Genomic DNA, 12,607 nt, shown 5'->3' with positions numbered 1-12,607 from the left:
CCCATTAACCCCCCTCCCCTCCCCACTACCCCCCCGTTAACCGGCCCGGTAACCCCCCCCCCCCCCCCCCCCCCCGTACATCTCTCGCTGCGCAGGAACCGGCTCACTCCCTCCAGCGTCAGCTCGTCCAGCACCTTCTCCGGTTTCTCTCCCCCCAGCCCCAGCGTCCGCGACAGGAGGCTCCGCAGCAGCTCCACTGCACCGGAGGAAGGGGGGACGGGGACACGGTCAGGCACTGGGACCACCCCCCCCGACAGCCCGGTAACGGGACCCCCCGCCCGGTAACGGCCCCCCACACGCACACAAACACCTACTTTCAGGGTCGCACGAAGCACCGAGCTCGGTGTCGGAGACCTGCAGGAAACGGGAGCGGGGCGGAGAAGGATCAGCGGGTGACGGCGGCCGGCTCCCACCCCCGATGCGGCCTAGTCACCGGTACCGGGAGGGGGACGCGCACCGGCGGGCACTCACCGGCGACTCCTCGTCCCGCTCGGCCTCGTCGCCGCGGTCACCGGGAGCTGCGGGAGAAGCCGGGAGGGGGGAATCAGCGGCGGCAGCCCCGGGGGGTCCCGCCGCCCCCCGTTACCGTCCCCGCCGCCCCCCCGTTACCGTCCGGCTCCGCCATGGGCGCCGGCCGCTGCCCAGGCCACACCTCCCGGCGTGCCCCGCGGCCGGCGCTGATTGGCTGCCAGCTCCGCCACGCCTCCCGGCGTGCCCCGCGGGGCGGCGCTGATTGGCCGAGAGCGCCGCGCCTCCCGGCACACACAGCGCAGCCGTCCCGCACCGCCGCGGCCACACCTCCCGGCGCACCCCGCGGGGGGCGGTGCCGATTGGCCGCTTCCCCGGCGTGCCCCGGAAGTAGTGAGAGGACTACGGGTCCCGGCAGGCCCCCTCGCGGCCGCCATCGCCGGGCCCGGCGGGGATTTCCCGGGACGGCGGCGGCCGTGGCGGCCCCAATGGCGGCGCGGGCCTGAAGCGCGGCCCAGCCCGGGCATGGCGGCCGCGGAGGCGGCGGCGGCGGCGCCGTCCCCCGGTGAGGCGAAGCGGCCGGAGGGCGATGAGTGGTGCGACAGCGGCCTGGGCTCGCTAGGCGAGGGGCAGCTGGGCCCGCTGCCCGCCAGCCCCGGGCCCGCCAGCCCCGGCCCGGCCCTGGGGCCCGTCACGGCGGCTGTAGGCGCCGTTCGCCTGGCTGAGTCCCCCGAGGAGGAGCGGGAGGAGGTGGCGGCGGCCGTGGACCCCGCGGCCTGGCTGCGGCACGTCCTGGGCTTCCTCACCGAGGACGGCGACACGTGAGTGGGGGGGCGGGCACGGGATACCCCCTCCGGGGGGTGGGGAAGGACTCCCGTGTCCTGCGGGCGGGGGGGGGGGGTGAGGGGGGAAACTCCGCCCCGGGGCGGCGGGGGGGTTGCCCGGCGCCGGGGGGGGCGCTGACAGTGTGTGTCGCCTTGTCCCCTTTTTTACCCCCCCTCCCTTTCCCCTTTTTTACCCCCCCCCTTGTCCCCTTTTTACCCCCCCTCCCTTGTCCCCTTTTTACCCCCCCTCCCTTGTCCCCTTTTTACCCCCCCCTTGTCCCCTTTTTCCCCCCCCTCCCTTTCCCCCTTTTTACCCCCCCCCTCCCTTTCCCCCTTTTTACCCCCCCCCTCCCTTGCCCCCTTTTTACCCCCCCTCCCTTGCCCCCTTTTTACCCCCCCCCTCCCTTGCCCCCTTTTTACCCCCCCCCCTTTCCCCCTTTTTACCCCCCCCCCCCTTTCCCCCTTTTTACCCCCCCCTCCCTTGCCCCCTTTTTACCCCCCCCTCCCTTGCCCCCTTTTTACCCCCCCCTCCCTTGCCCTCTTTTTACCCCCCCGTGTCTTATTACCCCTCTCTGTGTCCCCTTCTGCACCCCCTGTGTCCCTTCCTTACCCCGCACAGGACCCCAGGGAGGGGCAGCCCCTGCGGGGGGAGTTGGGGGGGCGGCGGGACCCCCCACCCCCTCCCCATAACGCTCTGTTCCACCCCCCCCCCCCGCCCCAGGGCCTTGCACTTGGCCGTGATCCACGAGCACGAGCCGTTCCTGGACTCCATCCTGCAGTACACGGCCGGCACCGAGTACCTGGACCTGCAGAACGACCTGGGGCAGGTAAATTGGGGGGGGGATGACACACGGGGGGGGGGCTGGGGGGCTGGGGGTCTCCCCGCACCCCCGCTGAGGGGTCCCTGTCCCCACAGACGGCCCTGCACATCGCCGTCATCCTGGGGCTGTCGGGCTTCGTGCGGAAGCTGCGCGCGGCGGGCGCGGGGCTGGGGCTGCAGGAGCGGGGGGGGCACACGGCGCTGCACCTCGCCTGCCGGGAGGGGCGACGGGGGTGCGCCCGCCACCTCCTGGGCACCCCCCCGGCCCCCCGCCACCCGGAGGAGCGCGCCCAGCTCGACAGCGTCAACTACGACGGTGAGGGGGGAGCTGTGGGGGGGGGAGCTGTGGGGAGGGACGACGACACTCACTGCGACAAAGGGGGGACACGGTGGAGCGTTGGGGGGGGATGCTGTAAGGTGGGGGGGACACGGCAGAGGGTGGGGGGATGTGGCAGAGAGAGGGGCGGGGGATGCTGTGACATGGGGGGGGGACACCGCGGGGACGTGGGGGAGGGCGGGGGGAGCACCGTGGTGTGTGTGGGGGGGGAACGACGCTGTGGAGCTGAGAGGGGGGAGACATGGCAGGGGAGGGGGACACACACGTTGTGGCGTGGGGGGGGATGTGTCTGGGCATGGGGTGGGGGGAACGCACTGTGGCATCGGGGGGGGACACGCTGTGGCATGGGGGGGATGTGTCCAGGCTTTGGTGGGGGGGGGGACACACACACGCGCTGTGGCATGTGAGGGATATGCTGGGCTTGCGGGGGGGGCCATGGCGGAGAGGGAGGGAACACGGCGGAGGGTGGGGGGACGCCGTGGGGCTGGGGGCGGGGGGGGGGGGGAACGCCCCACAGTGACCCCCCCCCCACCCCGCTGTCGCCATCAGGTTACACCCCCCTGCACATCGCCGTCCTGCGCAAAGACCTGGAGCTGGTGGAGCTGCTGCTCAGCGCCGGCGCCGACCTCAACAAACCGGTGAGTGCCACCGCTGGGGGGGGGACGGACGACGACACAGGGGGGTCCCCCGCACCCCTTGACCCCCCCCCCCCAACATCGTGTGTGTCGTCCCACCCCCCCGCAGGAGCCCAGCTGCGGCCGCAGCCCCCCTGCACCTGGCGGTGGAGGCGCAGAGCCCCGAGGTGGCGGAGGCTTTGCTGCGGGCGGGGGCCGACCCGGCCGCCCGCATGTACGTGGGGTACACCCCCCCTCTACAGCGCCCGCCACCCGCCCCGACCCCCGCCTGCCCCCCCCTCCTGCGCCGCTTCGGGGCCCCCGACGCCCCCCCCGGCCACGAGGACGAGGACGACGACAGCCCCGACGAGAGCCCGGGTGACGACAGCGACGTGAGTGTGTGTCTTGTGTTGTCGTCCCCCACCCCAAAAACCCCCTTTTATGCCCCGCTCCTGGTAGCGCCCCCCAGAATTAGGGGGGGGGCAGGTGGGGGGGGCCCTCGCCTGGCTCCCAAAATTGCCTGGCAGCCCCCCCCAATTCTGAAATTGAGGAGGGTTCGCCCGGTTCTTGCAGCCCCCCCCCCCCCCCAAAATTGAGGGGACTCACCCTGCTCCCCAGATCGAGGGGGGGCTCACCCTGCTCCCCGCAGCCCCCCAAAATTGAGGGGGGGGCTTTGTCCCACTCCCAAACTTGAAGGGTGGGGGGGGGAAGGGCTCGCCCTGCTCCCAGCAGCCCCCCCCAAAACTGAGGGGGGGCTCGCCCCACTCCTGGAAGCGCAGCCCCCCCCCCCCCCCCGAAATTTAGGGGGCGCTCATCCCTCCTTTTGAACCCGTCCCCAAAAAATCGAGGGGGGGGGGGGGGGGCTTGCTCCACTCCTGCCAGCCCCCCCCCACCCCCAAAATTCTGTGTGTCTGTTCCCCCCCCCCCCCAGGAGGAATACGACGACATCGTCATCAACAGCGGGCGCTGCCTGGACTGACGGGGCCCCTGCCGCCCCCCCCTTCCCGACCCCATGTCTCCCCCTATTTATCCGGGGGCTCCCGCTGCCGTTGGCTGGACTTTGGGAGAGCCCCTGCTTCCCCCCACCTTCCCCCCCCCCGCCAAAAAAACCCTCTCCCCCCACCCCCCCCCCCCCCCCGAGCTCCCGGTCGTAGCGTAGAGAATTTCTATGGGTTGTTGTAAAATAAAGCGGCGTTGGGCCACGGCGCAGCCCCCCCCTCCTCCTCCTCTTCCTCCCAGAGCCGGGGGGGGGGGGGGGGGGGGGGGGGGTGTGTGTCACAGCCCTCCCCACTCCCCCCCCCCCCCCCCCCCGAGGTCCCCGTGTCCCCATAACCCCCCCGCCCTGGCATCCCAGTGTCCCCCAGTGCCTCCCAGTTTCTCCCCTGGGTGCTGCGCTGACGCGGGCCGTGATGGGGTGTGCACACGCGTGTGTGTGAGAGTGCACGGAGCACACGCGTGTGCGTGAGGGTGCACGGAGCCCGCGCACACGCGTGTGCGAAAGCGCACACGGAGCACACGTGTGTGTGTGGAAGCGCACAGAGCGCACATGTGTGTGCGGGGCCCAGTGCACAGAGAACACGCGTGTGTAAATCGCACACGCGTGTGCGAGAGCATAAGGGGAGCACGCGTGCGCCCGCAGGCTGCGGCTCTTGGCGTTTAAAGGCGGCGTTTATTGTAGGGGGGCTCGTTAACGGGTGTTCTCAGATGCGCGTCCCGTGTCCGTGTGTCCCGTGTCCGTGTGTCCCGTGTCCGTGTGTCCCGTGTCCGTGCCCCCATCCTCGGGGACATCCATCTTCCTTCCTCCGCCGCCGAGGTGTCCCCATCTCCCGGTGCTCCCGAGGCCCCGTGGGGGACATGGGGGGGCCACCTTGGGGTGTCCCCGCGGGCTCATGGCGCGTCACGGGGGGGGGGGGGGGGCCACCGGCGTGTCCCCATCCCCCGGCTCAGGCCACCTCCTGCCCCCCCCCCGGGCTGGTTGGGGCCGATGTAGCGCAGCAGCGGGGCCGGCGGCCGGGCCAGCACCTCCTGGCCCACGAGGGGCTGCAGGACGGGGGGGACGCGGACACGGCCATCCTGGGGGTGTGGGAAAAGGGCAGGGTGAACCCCTTGCCCCCCAGCACCCTGGGATGCCCCCCAATATCCCCCCCCCCCCCCCCGGCACCCACCGGCAGCTGGTTGCACTCCAGCAGAGCGATGAGCATGCGGGAGACGGCGCAGGCGGTGCCGTTCACCTGGGGGGGACGGGGAGGGGGGGGGTTAGTGGGGGGCGGAGGGGCTCAGGGACCCCCCCTGGGGTGGGGGGGGGACCCTCTCCCCCCCCCAGCACCCACCGTGTGTGCGTGGTGCAGGCGCCCGCCCCCGTCACTGTACATGATGTTCAGGCGCCGGCTCTGGTAGTCGGTGCAGTTGGAGGCGCTGGAGATCTTGGAGGGGGGGGGACGGACAAAAAGGGAGTTCGTAGGCATTTGGGGACGCCCCCCCGGCATCCACTCCAGGGACCCCCCCCTCCACAATGGGGGGAGTTCCCCCTCCAGTTCCTCAGCAGACCCCAAATTGGGGGGGGAGGGTGTGTGATCCCTTCCCTGGGTCGTTTGCCCCCCTCCCTTGGGATTCCACCCCCCTCCCCAGGGCATTTACCCCCCCCCCCCCCCCCAACTGGGAGATTTGCCCCCTCCCCGCCCCCCAACTGGGGCATTTGCCCCCCTCCCCAGGAGATCTGCCCCCATCCCCTGGCATTATTCTCCCTTCCCTGGGGGAATTTCCCCGCCCTCCCTGGGAGATTTGCTGCTGCCTTGGGGGGTATTTGCCCACGCCCCCCACCCCACCCCCCGGTAGATTTACCCCCCTCCCCAGGGCATTTGCTCCCCCTCCTCGGGAGATTTGCCCCATCCTTGCGACATTTACCCCCTCCCTGGGGCGTTTGTCCCCCTCCCCCAGGAGGTTTCTCCCCTCCCCAGGCAATTTGCCCCCCCCCCCGGTGATGTGCCCCCCCCCCCCGCCCCCGCCACTGCCCTCACCTCCCCGTATTTGCCCCGGCCGGGCATCCAGGCTTCCACATCGAACTTGCGGTACGCGGGGAGCCCCAGCTCCTGCGTGGGCATGTCCAGGACGCTGCGGGGAGCGGGATTGCGGGGGGGGGGGCTGTGTCACCACGGGGAGGGGACACCCCCGGGGCTGGGGGGGGGGGGGGGGGACGGACACGACACACACTGGGAGGCCCCCCCCCCGCCAATACTGACCGGTAATGCAGCCCCAGCGCTGAGAATATTTCCTTCTGCAGGGCCAGGAACTCCCCCAGCAGCTCCTCGCTCTCCGTGCCCCGCTCCGCTGCCGTCACCCCGAACATCTCCACCTGCGGGGACAGGCTTGTGTGTCCCCCCCCCCCATCCTGTGTCCGTCCCCCCCTGCTCCATCCTGTGTGTGTGTCCCCCCCTCCCGCCCCGGCCCAGTTGCCCCAGTACCTTGGTGAACTGGTGGACGCGGTAGAGCCCCCAGGGCTCCCGCCCCGTGTCGGTCTCGGGCCGGTAGCAGGTGCTGCAGCTGACGACCCTTGCGGGGGGTTTGGGGGGGGGGGGGGGTAAAAAGGGGTGAGGACCCCCCCGGATGCCCGGGTCCTCCCTGCTGGGGGGTCCCCAAGGAGCCTCTGTCCCCTCCTCTTCCCCCACAGAGCCTTCCTCGCCCCAGGGACCCTCCTCTTCTCCCCGCAAAGAGTTCCTCTGCCCTGGGACCCTCCTCTTCCCCCCCAAAGCCTTCCTCATCCCTGGGACCCTCCTCTTCCCCCCCAAAGCCTTCCTCATCCCTGGGACCCTCCTCCTCCTCAGCCCGGGACCCTCCTCTTCCCCCCCCAAAGCCTTCCTCATCCCTGGGACCCTCCTCTTCCCCCCCAAAGCCTTCCTCATCCCTGGGACCCTCCTCCTCCTCACCTGGGGACCCTCCTCTTCCCTCCCAAAGCCTTCCTCATCCCTGGGACCCTCCTCCTCCTCGCCTGGGGACCCTCCTCTTCCCTCCCAAAGCCTTCCTCATTCCTGGGACCCTCCTCTTCTTCACTCTAGGGGCCTTCCTCACCCCAGGACCCTCCTCTTCCCCCCCCCCCCCCCCCCAAGCCTTCCTCGGCCCCCCGTTACCTGATGGGCAGATCCTGCAGCCGCACGGCATGGTCCATGAAGTACCCTGGGGCACAGGGATGGGCTGGGGGCGGGGGGGGGGGCGCACAGCGGGGCTCCTGGAGCCCCCTCCCGCCCCCCTCGATTGCCCAGGCCCCGTTTCCCCCCCGTTTGGCCCCGTTGCCCCTCACCTGCGATGCCCACCTCCGCGGTGCCGGCCAGGCACAGGTCCTCGAAGCGCGAGGGGTCGATGTTGTAGACGGGCGAGGGGGTGGCGTTGGGCTGCATCCCGCAGCCCTCCTGCCGGGGGGGGGGGTGTCACAGCGCCATCCCGGGGGGGTCACAGAGCCATCCCGGGGCAGGGGGGATGCGGGGACGGGGGGTGGCACTCACGAAGACGGCGCCTCGCAGCAGGTCGGGGACCGTCATGGGCAGGAAGCCCTGGAGGAAAAGGGGTGTCGGGGTGGGGGGGGGCAGGGGAGCCCCCTGGCCCTCCTAGTACCCCCCCCAGACCCTTCTGGAAACCTCTGGACCCCCCCAGGAACCCCCCCCAGACCTTCCTGACCCCCCCCACCAGAGCTCTCCTAAGACCCCTCAGGACCCCCCCCCCCCCAAGACACTCCTGGACCCCCCCTGACCCCCATGAACCCCCCCCCAGGTTCCCTAAGAACCTCCCTAGACCCTCCTGGACCCCCCCAGACCCCAGGAACCCCACTCAGACCCTCCTGGACCCCCCCAGGACCCTTCTGTTCACTCCCAGAACCCCCCCCAGACCCTCCTGCCCCCCCCCAGAACCTCCCAGGAGACACTCCTGGCCCCCCTGGAGCCCTCCTAAGACCCCTCAGGACCACCCCCAAGACACTCCTGGACCCCCCCTGAACCCCCCCAGGTTCCCTGAGAACCTCCTAGACCCTCCTGGACCCCCTCAGGACCTCCCCCAGATCCCAGGAACCCCACTCAGACCCTCCTGGACACCCCCAGGGCCCTTCTGTTCACTCCCAGAACCCCCGCCAGACCCTCCTGCCCCCCCAGGAAACTCCCAGGAGACACTCCTGGCCCCCCTGGAGCTCTCCTAAGACCCCTCAGGACTCCCCCCAAGACACTCCTGGACCCCCCCTGACCCCCATGACCCCCCCCAGGTTCCCTGAGAACCTCCCTAGACCCTCCTGGACCCCCCCAGACCCCAGGAACCCCACTCAGACCCTCCTGGGCCCCCCCAGGACCCTGCCGGGGCCCTTCTGTCCACTCCCAGAACCCCCCCCCAGACCCTCCTGCCCCCCCAGGAGACACTCCTGACCCCCCCGGAGCCCTCCTAAGACCCCTCAGGACCCCCCCCGGAGCCCTCCTAAGACCCCTCAGGACCCCCCCCGATCCCCTGAGAAACCCCCCCAGACCCTCCTGCCCCCACCCAGAACCCCCCCAGACCCTCCTGTCCCCTCGGCACCCCCCCAAGACCCTCCTGGACCCCCCCCCAGGACCCCCCAGACCCTCCTGTCTCCCCCCCCAGCCACCCCCCCCCCCGCCCCGTACCTTGGGCAGCAGCTTGGCCATGGTGAAGCGCACGAGCGCGTGCTGCAGCAGCGTGCCGGCCCCGCACAGGTAGTAGGAGCGGTGCCCCGAGACGTGCGACAGCCGCCTGCGGCACCACACACACGCGTGTGTCACAGGACACGCACACGCGTGACGCCTGGGTGTCCCCATCCCCGTCCCCCCGCCCCGTCCCCCGCGGGTGCTCACCGCTGGCGGATGATGTCCAGCCCCTCGCCCAGCTCCAGGTGTCCCTTCGGCTTGAAGTCAAAGGCTGCGGGGACAGACGGGAGAGGAGCCTTCCTCGCCCCAGGGGTCTTCCCCGTCTGGGGGACCCTCCTCTTCCCCCCCAAAGCCTTCCTCCGCCTCAGGGACCCTCCTCTTCACCCCCAAAGCCTTCTTCCCTCCAGGCACCCTAATCTTCCTCCCCAAAGCCACATTCTCCCCAGGGACCCTCCTCTCTGTCACTCTGGGAACCTAATCTTTCCCCCCAAAGCCTTCCTCACACCCAGGGAGCCTCCTCTTCCCCCCCGCCCGAGCCTTCCTCACCCCACGGACCCTCCTCTTCCCCTCCAAAGCCTTCCTTGCCCCGAGAACCCTCTTCTTGCCCCCTCTAGAGCCTTCCTCCCTTCCCCCAGGGTATCCTCCTCACTCCCTCCAAAATCCCCGTCCCTTGGAGGAACCTTCCTCCTCCTCCTCCTCCTCCTCCTCCTCCCCTCTCTTTGAGGCTCTCCCAGCCCCAGGGAACCCCCTCCCCAGATCCCCACAGGGAAACTGAGGCATGCCCCCCCCCCCCCCCCCCCCAAATACCTGGCTTCTCTCCCACCACCTCCAGCACACGGGCCTGGCTCTCGTCCCCAACGGGCTGGGGGAAGAGGGGGGTGTCGGGGGGGGGAGGGCGTGAGGGGACACCGTGACACACCCCCCCCGCCCCATGCTGTGTGTGTCACTCCCCCCCCCCGCCCCCCCCTCCACACTCACCGCCTCGGGGTGGGTGCGGTTGGGCAGCTGCAGGGCCTTGAGGTAGAAGCGCTCGTCCAGCTCGGCCTCCTCGGCCAGCAGCGCCTGCAGCTCCTCCCGGATCTGGCGGCCGCGGGCCCGCAGCGCCGCGTAGGCGGGGAGCTACGGGGACAGGGGGCTGGGGACACTGCGGGGGGGTGGCGGGGGGGACACACCCCCCCCACATCCCTCCCTGCCACCCCCCCACCCGGGGTCCCTACCGCCTCCGCCGTCTCCTTGTTGTGGGCTGCCTGCGGGGAACAAGGGCGAGGGGGTGAGTGGGGGGGACGCGGGGACCCCAGGGGGGTGGCAGGGGGTCCCTGGGGGAATGACGGGGGGTCCCAGGAGGGTGTCTCACCAGCAGGGTCCGCACGCCCTGGGCCACTTGCCCCTTCTCGGCCTCCAGGCGGGCGATGGTGGCCCTCACCTCCCCCAGCCGGGTCCAGGTCTGCACCTGGGGGGGGCGTGGCTGCCGGCGCGGCCATGCCCCCTCCCGCCTACAAGCCCCGCCCACCCCAAACAAGCCCCTCCCTGGGTCAGGCAAAACCCGCCCACCCCCGCGAAGCCCCGCCCACCTCTGACAAGCCACGCCCCCTTCCCCCAGCCCATCCGACCACGCCCACCCACCTCAGCAGACCCCGGCCCCCTCAGCCAATCCCCGGGCTCGCTGTCAGCGCCTCCTTCCTTTATCCCCGCCCCCTCCCGTGGTCACGCCCCTTACCCCTTGTGGGCCCGCCCACCCCCGTGACCCCGCCCCCTTCCTCAGGCACCGCCTTCTTCCCCTTGGCCCCGCCCACCCGGCATAGGCCCCGCCCCGCTCACGATCTGCCGCAGGTCACCGCCCCGCAGCGGCCCCCGCCGCCGCTCCAGCTCGGCCTCGCTCAGCGCCGCCACGTCCAGCCGCGGCCGCGCGCTCCGCCCCTCCCGCACGTGTTCGTACAGGCGGCTCCGCCCCGGCCACGCCGCGGGACCGGGCCCGGTCCCGCCCCCCGCCGCCCGCCAGCCCCCCCGTCTAGCCACCCGCCGCGCCGCCGACAGCGCCCTGGGCGCCGCCATCTTGGAACGCCCGGCGCGGGGGGTGACGGGAGTCACGTGGCGGAAGGGGCGGGGCGCACAGCGCCCTGGACACGCCCCCTCCTGTCCCGCCGCACCGCCCCGTGTCCCCAATTACCCCCCCCAGTGTCCCCAGCTCTCCCCCTCCCGTGTCCCTAGGACTCCTCCCAGTGTCCCCAAGCCCCCCCTCAACTCCTCCAGTGCCCCCAGGACGCCCCCAGTGTCCTCAGCTCCCCCCTCAGTGTCCCCAGGACCCCCCCCCCCAATGTCCCTAGCTCCCCCCGCCGTGTCCCTAGGAGCCCTCCCCCTGTCCCCAGGACTCCCCCCAGTCTCCTCAGCTCTCCCCTCCCTCTCCCCAGCCCCCTCCCCTCATGTCCACAGGACCGCCCCAGTGTCCCCAAGTCTGCCCAAACCCCCCCCGTGTCCCCAGGACCCCACCTCAGTATCCCCAGTTCTCCCCCCTCCGTGTCCCTAGGACTCCTCCCAGTGTCCCCAAGCACCCCCAAACTCCTTCAGTGTCCCCAGGACCCCACACGCTATCCCCCTGTGCCCCCAGAATCCCCAGTTCCCCCCCACCACGCGTCCCTAGGACACCTCCCAGAGTCCCCAGGTCCTCCCATATCCCTTCCCAGTACCCCCAGGCCCCCTCCCAGTGTCCCCAGCCCCCACCATTATCCCCAGACCCCCTCAGACACCTGTCCAGCGCCCCCAGGTCTGTCCCCAGCGCCCCCCCAGTGCCCCTCAGCTCCCCCAACACCACTTGACAGCATCTCCCGCACAGCGACAGCCTTTAATGGGTGCAGCGAAGGAAAACAGGGGGACCACCAGCGCAGTGTCCTCTCACAGACGGGGCCCCATCCCGTTCCCCCTCCCCTCACTTTTTCTTCTTCTGGACATGGGCGCAGTCGTACTTGCCCCGCACGATGGTGAGCTTCACCCCCGGCAGGTCCTGGGTGCGCCCGCCCTGCACCAGCACGACGTGGTGCTCCTGCAGGCTGTGGCCCTCCCCGGGGATGAAGCACACCACCTCCTTCCCCGTGCTCAGCCGCACCCGGGCGCACTTGCGGTTGGCCGAGTTGGGCTTCTTGGGCTTGCGGATCAGGTTCTTGATCACCACCCCTTTGATCTGGGGGCGGCCGAAGGTGGCCCCCAGCTTGGGGGGGGGCGGCTTGGGCCGGCCCTGCCGGTGCATCTGGTTGAGGGTGGCCATGCCCGCGGCCAGCGGCGGGCAGAACGGTGAGACGGCGGGCGGGAGAGCCCCGGTACCTGCAGGGGAGGACGGAGAGAGGGGTGAGCGGCGGCGGGGAGGCGGGGAAGGGCCGGGGAACCGGGGGAGGAGCGGAGAGAGGGGGTACGTACCGCAGCGGCCCAGCGAGGCCGCGGCCCTCAGCAGAGCGCCGAGCGCCATCCGACGGGCCGGCAGCACCGCGACCGGCGGGGCCTGAGGGGGAAACACCCGGTTAGAGCCTCCCCACCCCACCGGGGGCCGGCCTCCGTCCTGCACCGGAGACCGGTGGAGAGGGCACCCGCACCACCCTCACCTCACACCGCCGCCATCTTAACGCGCCACCACCCCCCTTTCTGCCGCCCGTTCCGCCGCGCCGCGCTCCGATTGGACAGCGGGGACGCCAATCTCCCCTTCCCGCCCTCTGATTGGTTAGACTCCCTTTAAGCCCGCCCTGACGGCCGCCACAGCTCCTACGGGTGCGCGGCGAGGTCAAAAGATGTGCGCGGCCCCGCCTTCCCCGTCCGAGGCCACGCCCCCGCGAGAGACCACGCCCCCTCCACATGAGCTCACGCCTTCTCCGCGTGAGACCACGCCCCTGGAGCCGAGGCCCCGCCTCATTCCCCGCCCTCCCGCC

General features: G+C 71.4%; 4 protein-coding genes across 5 annotated transcripts in view; 1 reads left to right on the top strand and 3 right to left on the bottom strand.

Annotated features, from left to right (window-relative positions):
* SIRT2 (sirtuin 2) overlaps positions 1-687 on the bottom strand; it is a 1,205-nt gene extending 518 nt beyond the window's left edge. Inside the window, exons 1-4 of the mRNA XM_054183683.1 lie at positions 610-687; positions 472-518; positions 315-354; positions 46-196 (exon numbers count right to left, since the gene is read on the bottom strand). Of these exons, the coding sequence (XP_054039658.1) occupies positions 46-196; positions 315-354; positions 472-518; positions 610-625 (254 nt within the window). The 5' untranslated portion in view covers positions 626-687. The remainder of the gene's footprint in view (positions 1-45; positions 197-314; positions 355-471; positions 519-609) is intronic.
* A 205-nt stretch (positions 688-892) lies between these two features.
* Positions 893-4,158, top strand: NFKBIB (NFKB inhibitor beta). The gene is given in 7 exon segments (XM_054183802.1): positions 893-1,289; positions 2,014-2,119; positions 2,209-2,428; positions 2,999-3,087; positions 3,194-3,214; positions 3,216-3,455; positions 3,995-4,158. Coding segments are annotated over 7 exon segments (1,020 nt in total). The 5' UTR covers positions 893-993; the 3' UTR covers positions 4,043-4,158.
* Positions 4,159-4,726: 568 nt separating this feature from the next.
* On the bottom strand, positions 4,727-10,748 carry SARS2 (seryl-tRNA synthetase 2, mitochondrial). The gene is made up of 16 exons (XM_054183753.1): positions 10,515-10,748; positions 10,051-10,146; positions 9,914-9,943; positions 9,675-9,815; positions 9,504-9,558; positions 8,904-8,967; positions 8,697-8,802; positions 7,560-7,607; positions 7,358-7,466; positions 7,188-7,233; positions 6,525-6,612; positions 6,303-6,415; positions 6,081-6,174; positions 5,394-5,486; positions 5,229-5,294; positions 4,727-5,136 (listed from the first exon to the last, which is right to left on the bottom strand). Exons 1-16 carry the CDS (start codon positions 10,746-10,748, stop codon positions 4,951-4,953), a joined length of 1,569 nt encoding a protein of 522 aa, XP_054039728.1. The 3' UTR covers positions 4,727-4,950.
* A 768-nt stretch (positions 10,749-11,516) lies between these two features.
* MRPS12 (mitochondrial ribosomal protein S12) lies at positions 11,517-12,425 on the bottom strand. Of its 2 annotated transcripts, XM_054183858.1 has the most exons (3): positions 12,287-12,425; positions 12,105-12,186; positions 11,517-12,011 (listed from the first exon to the last, which is right to left on the bottom strand). In XM_054183858.1, the coding sequence occupies exons 2-3, from the start codon at positions 12,151-12,153 to the stop codon at positions 11,620-11,622; spliced, it is 441 nt and encodes a 146-aa protein (XP_054039833.1). In that variant the 5' UTR covers positions 12,154-12,186; positions 12,287-12,425; the 3' UTR covers positions 11,517-11,619. The 2 variants fall into 2 exon arrangements, with proteins under 2 accessions (XP_054039833.1, XP_054039832.1); XM_054183857.1 differs by lacking the exon at positions 12,287-12,425 and having other exon boundaries at positions 12,105-12,280.
* Positions 12,426-12,607: the final 182 nt, after the last annotated feature.

Source organism: Rissa tridactyla, chromosome 27 (genome assembly GCF_028500815.1).
Source record: "Rissa tridactyla isolate bRisTri1 chromosome 27, bRisTri1.patW.cur.20221130, whole genome shotgun sequence".
NCBI classification, from domain to species: Eukaryota; Metazoa; Chordata; class Aves; order Charadriiformes; family Laridae; genus Rissa; species Rissa tridactyla.
This window is presented reverse-complemented; position numbering and strand designations above follow the sequence as displayed.

Coding starts and splice junctions, on each gene's coding strand:
- SARS2 (XM_054183753.1), bottom strand. CDS start 10,748: ATGGCGGCGCCCAGGGCGCTGTCGGCGGCGCGGCGGGTGGCTAGACGG. Junction 9,944..10,050: donor AGGGCGTGCGGACCCTGCTG/GTGAGACACCCT, acceptor TGTTCCCCGCAG/GCAGCCCACAACAAGGAGAC. Junction 5,137..5,228: donor TGGAGTGCAACCAGCTGCCG/GTGGGTGCCGGG, acceptor CCACACCCCCAG/GATGGCCGTGTCCGCGTCCC.
- MRPS12 (XM_054183858.1), bottom strand. CDS start 12,153: ATGGCGCTCGGCGCTCTGCTGAGGGCCGCGGCCTCGCTGGGCCGCTGC. Junction 12,012..12,104: donor GGCCTCGCTGGGCCGCTGCG/GTACGTACCCCC, acceptor CCTCCCCTGCAG/GTACCGGGGCTCTCCCGCCC.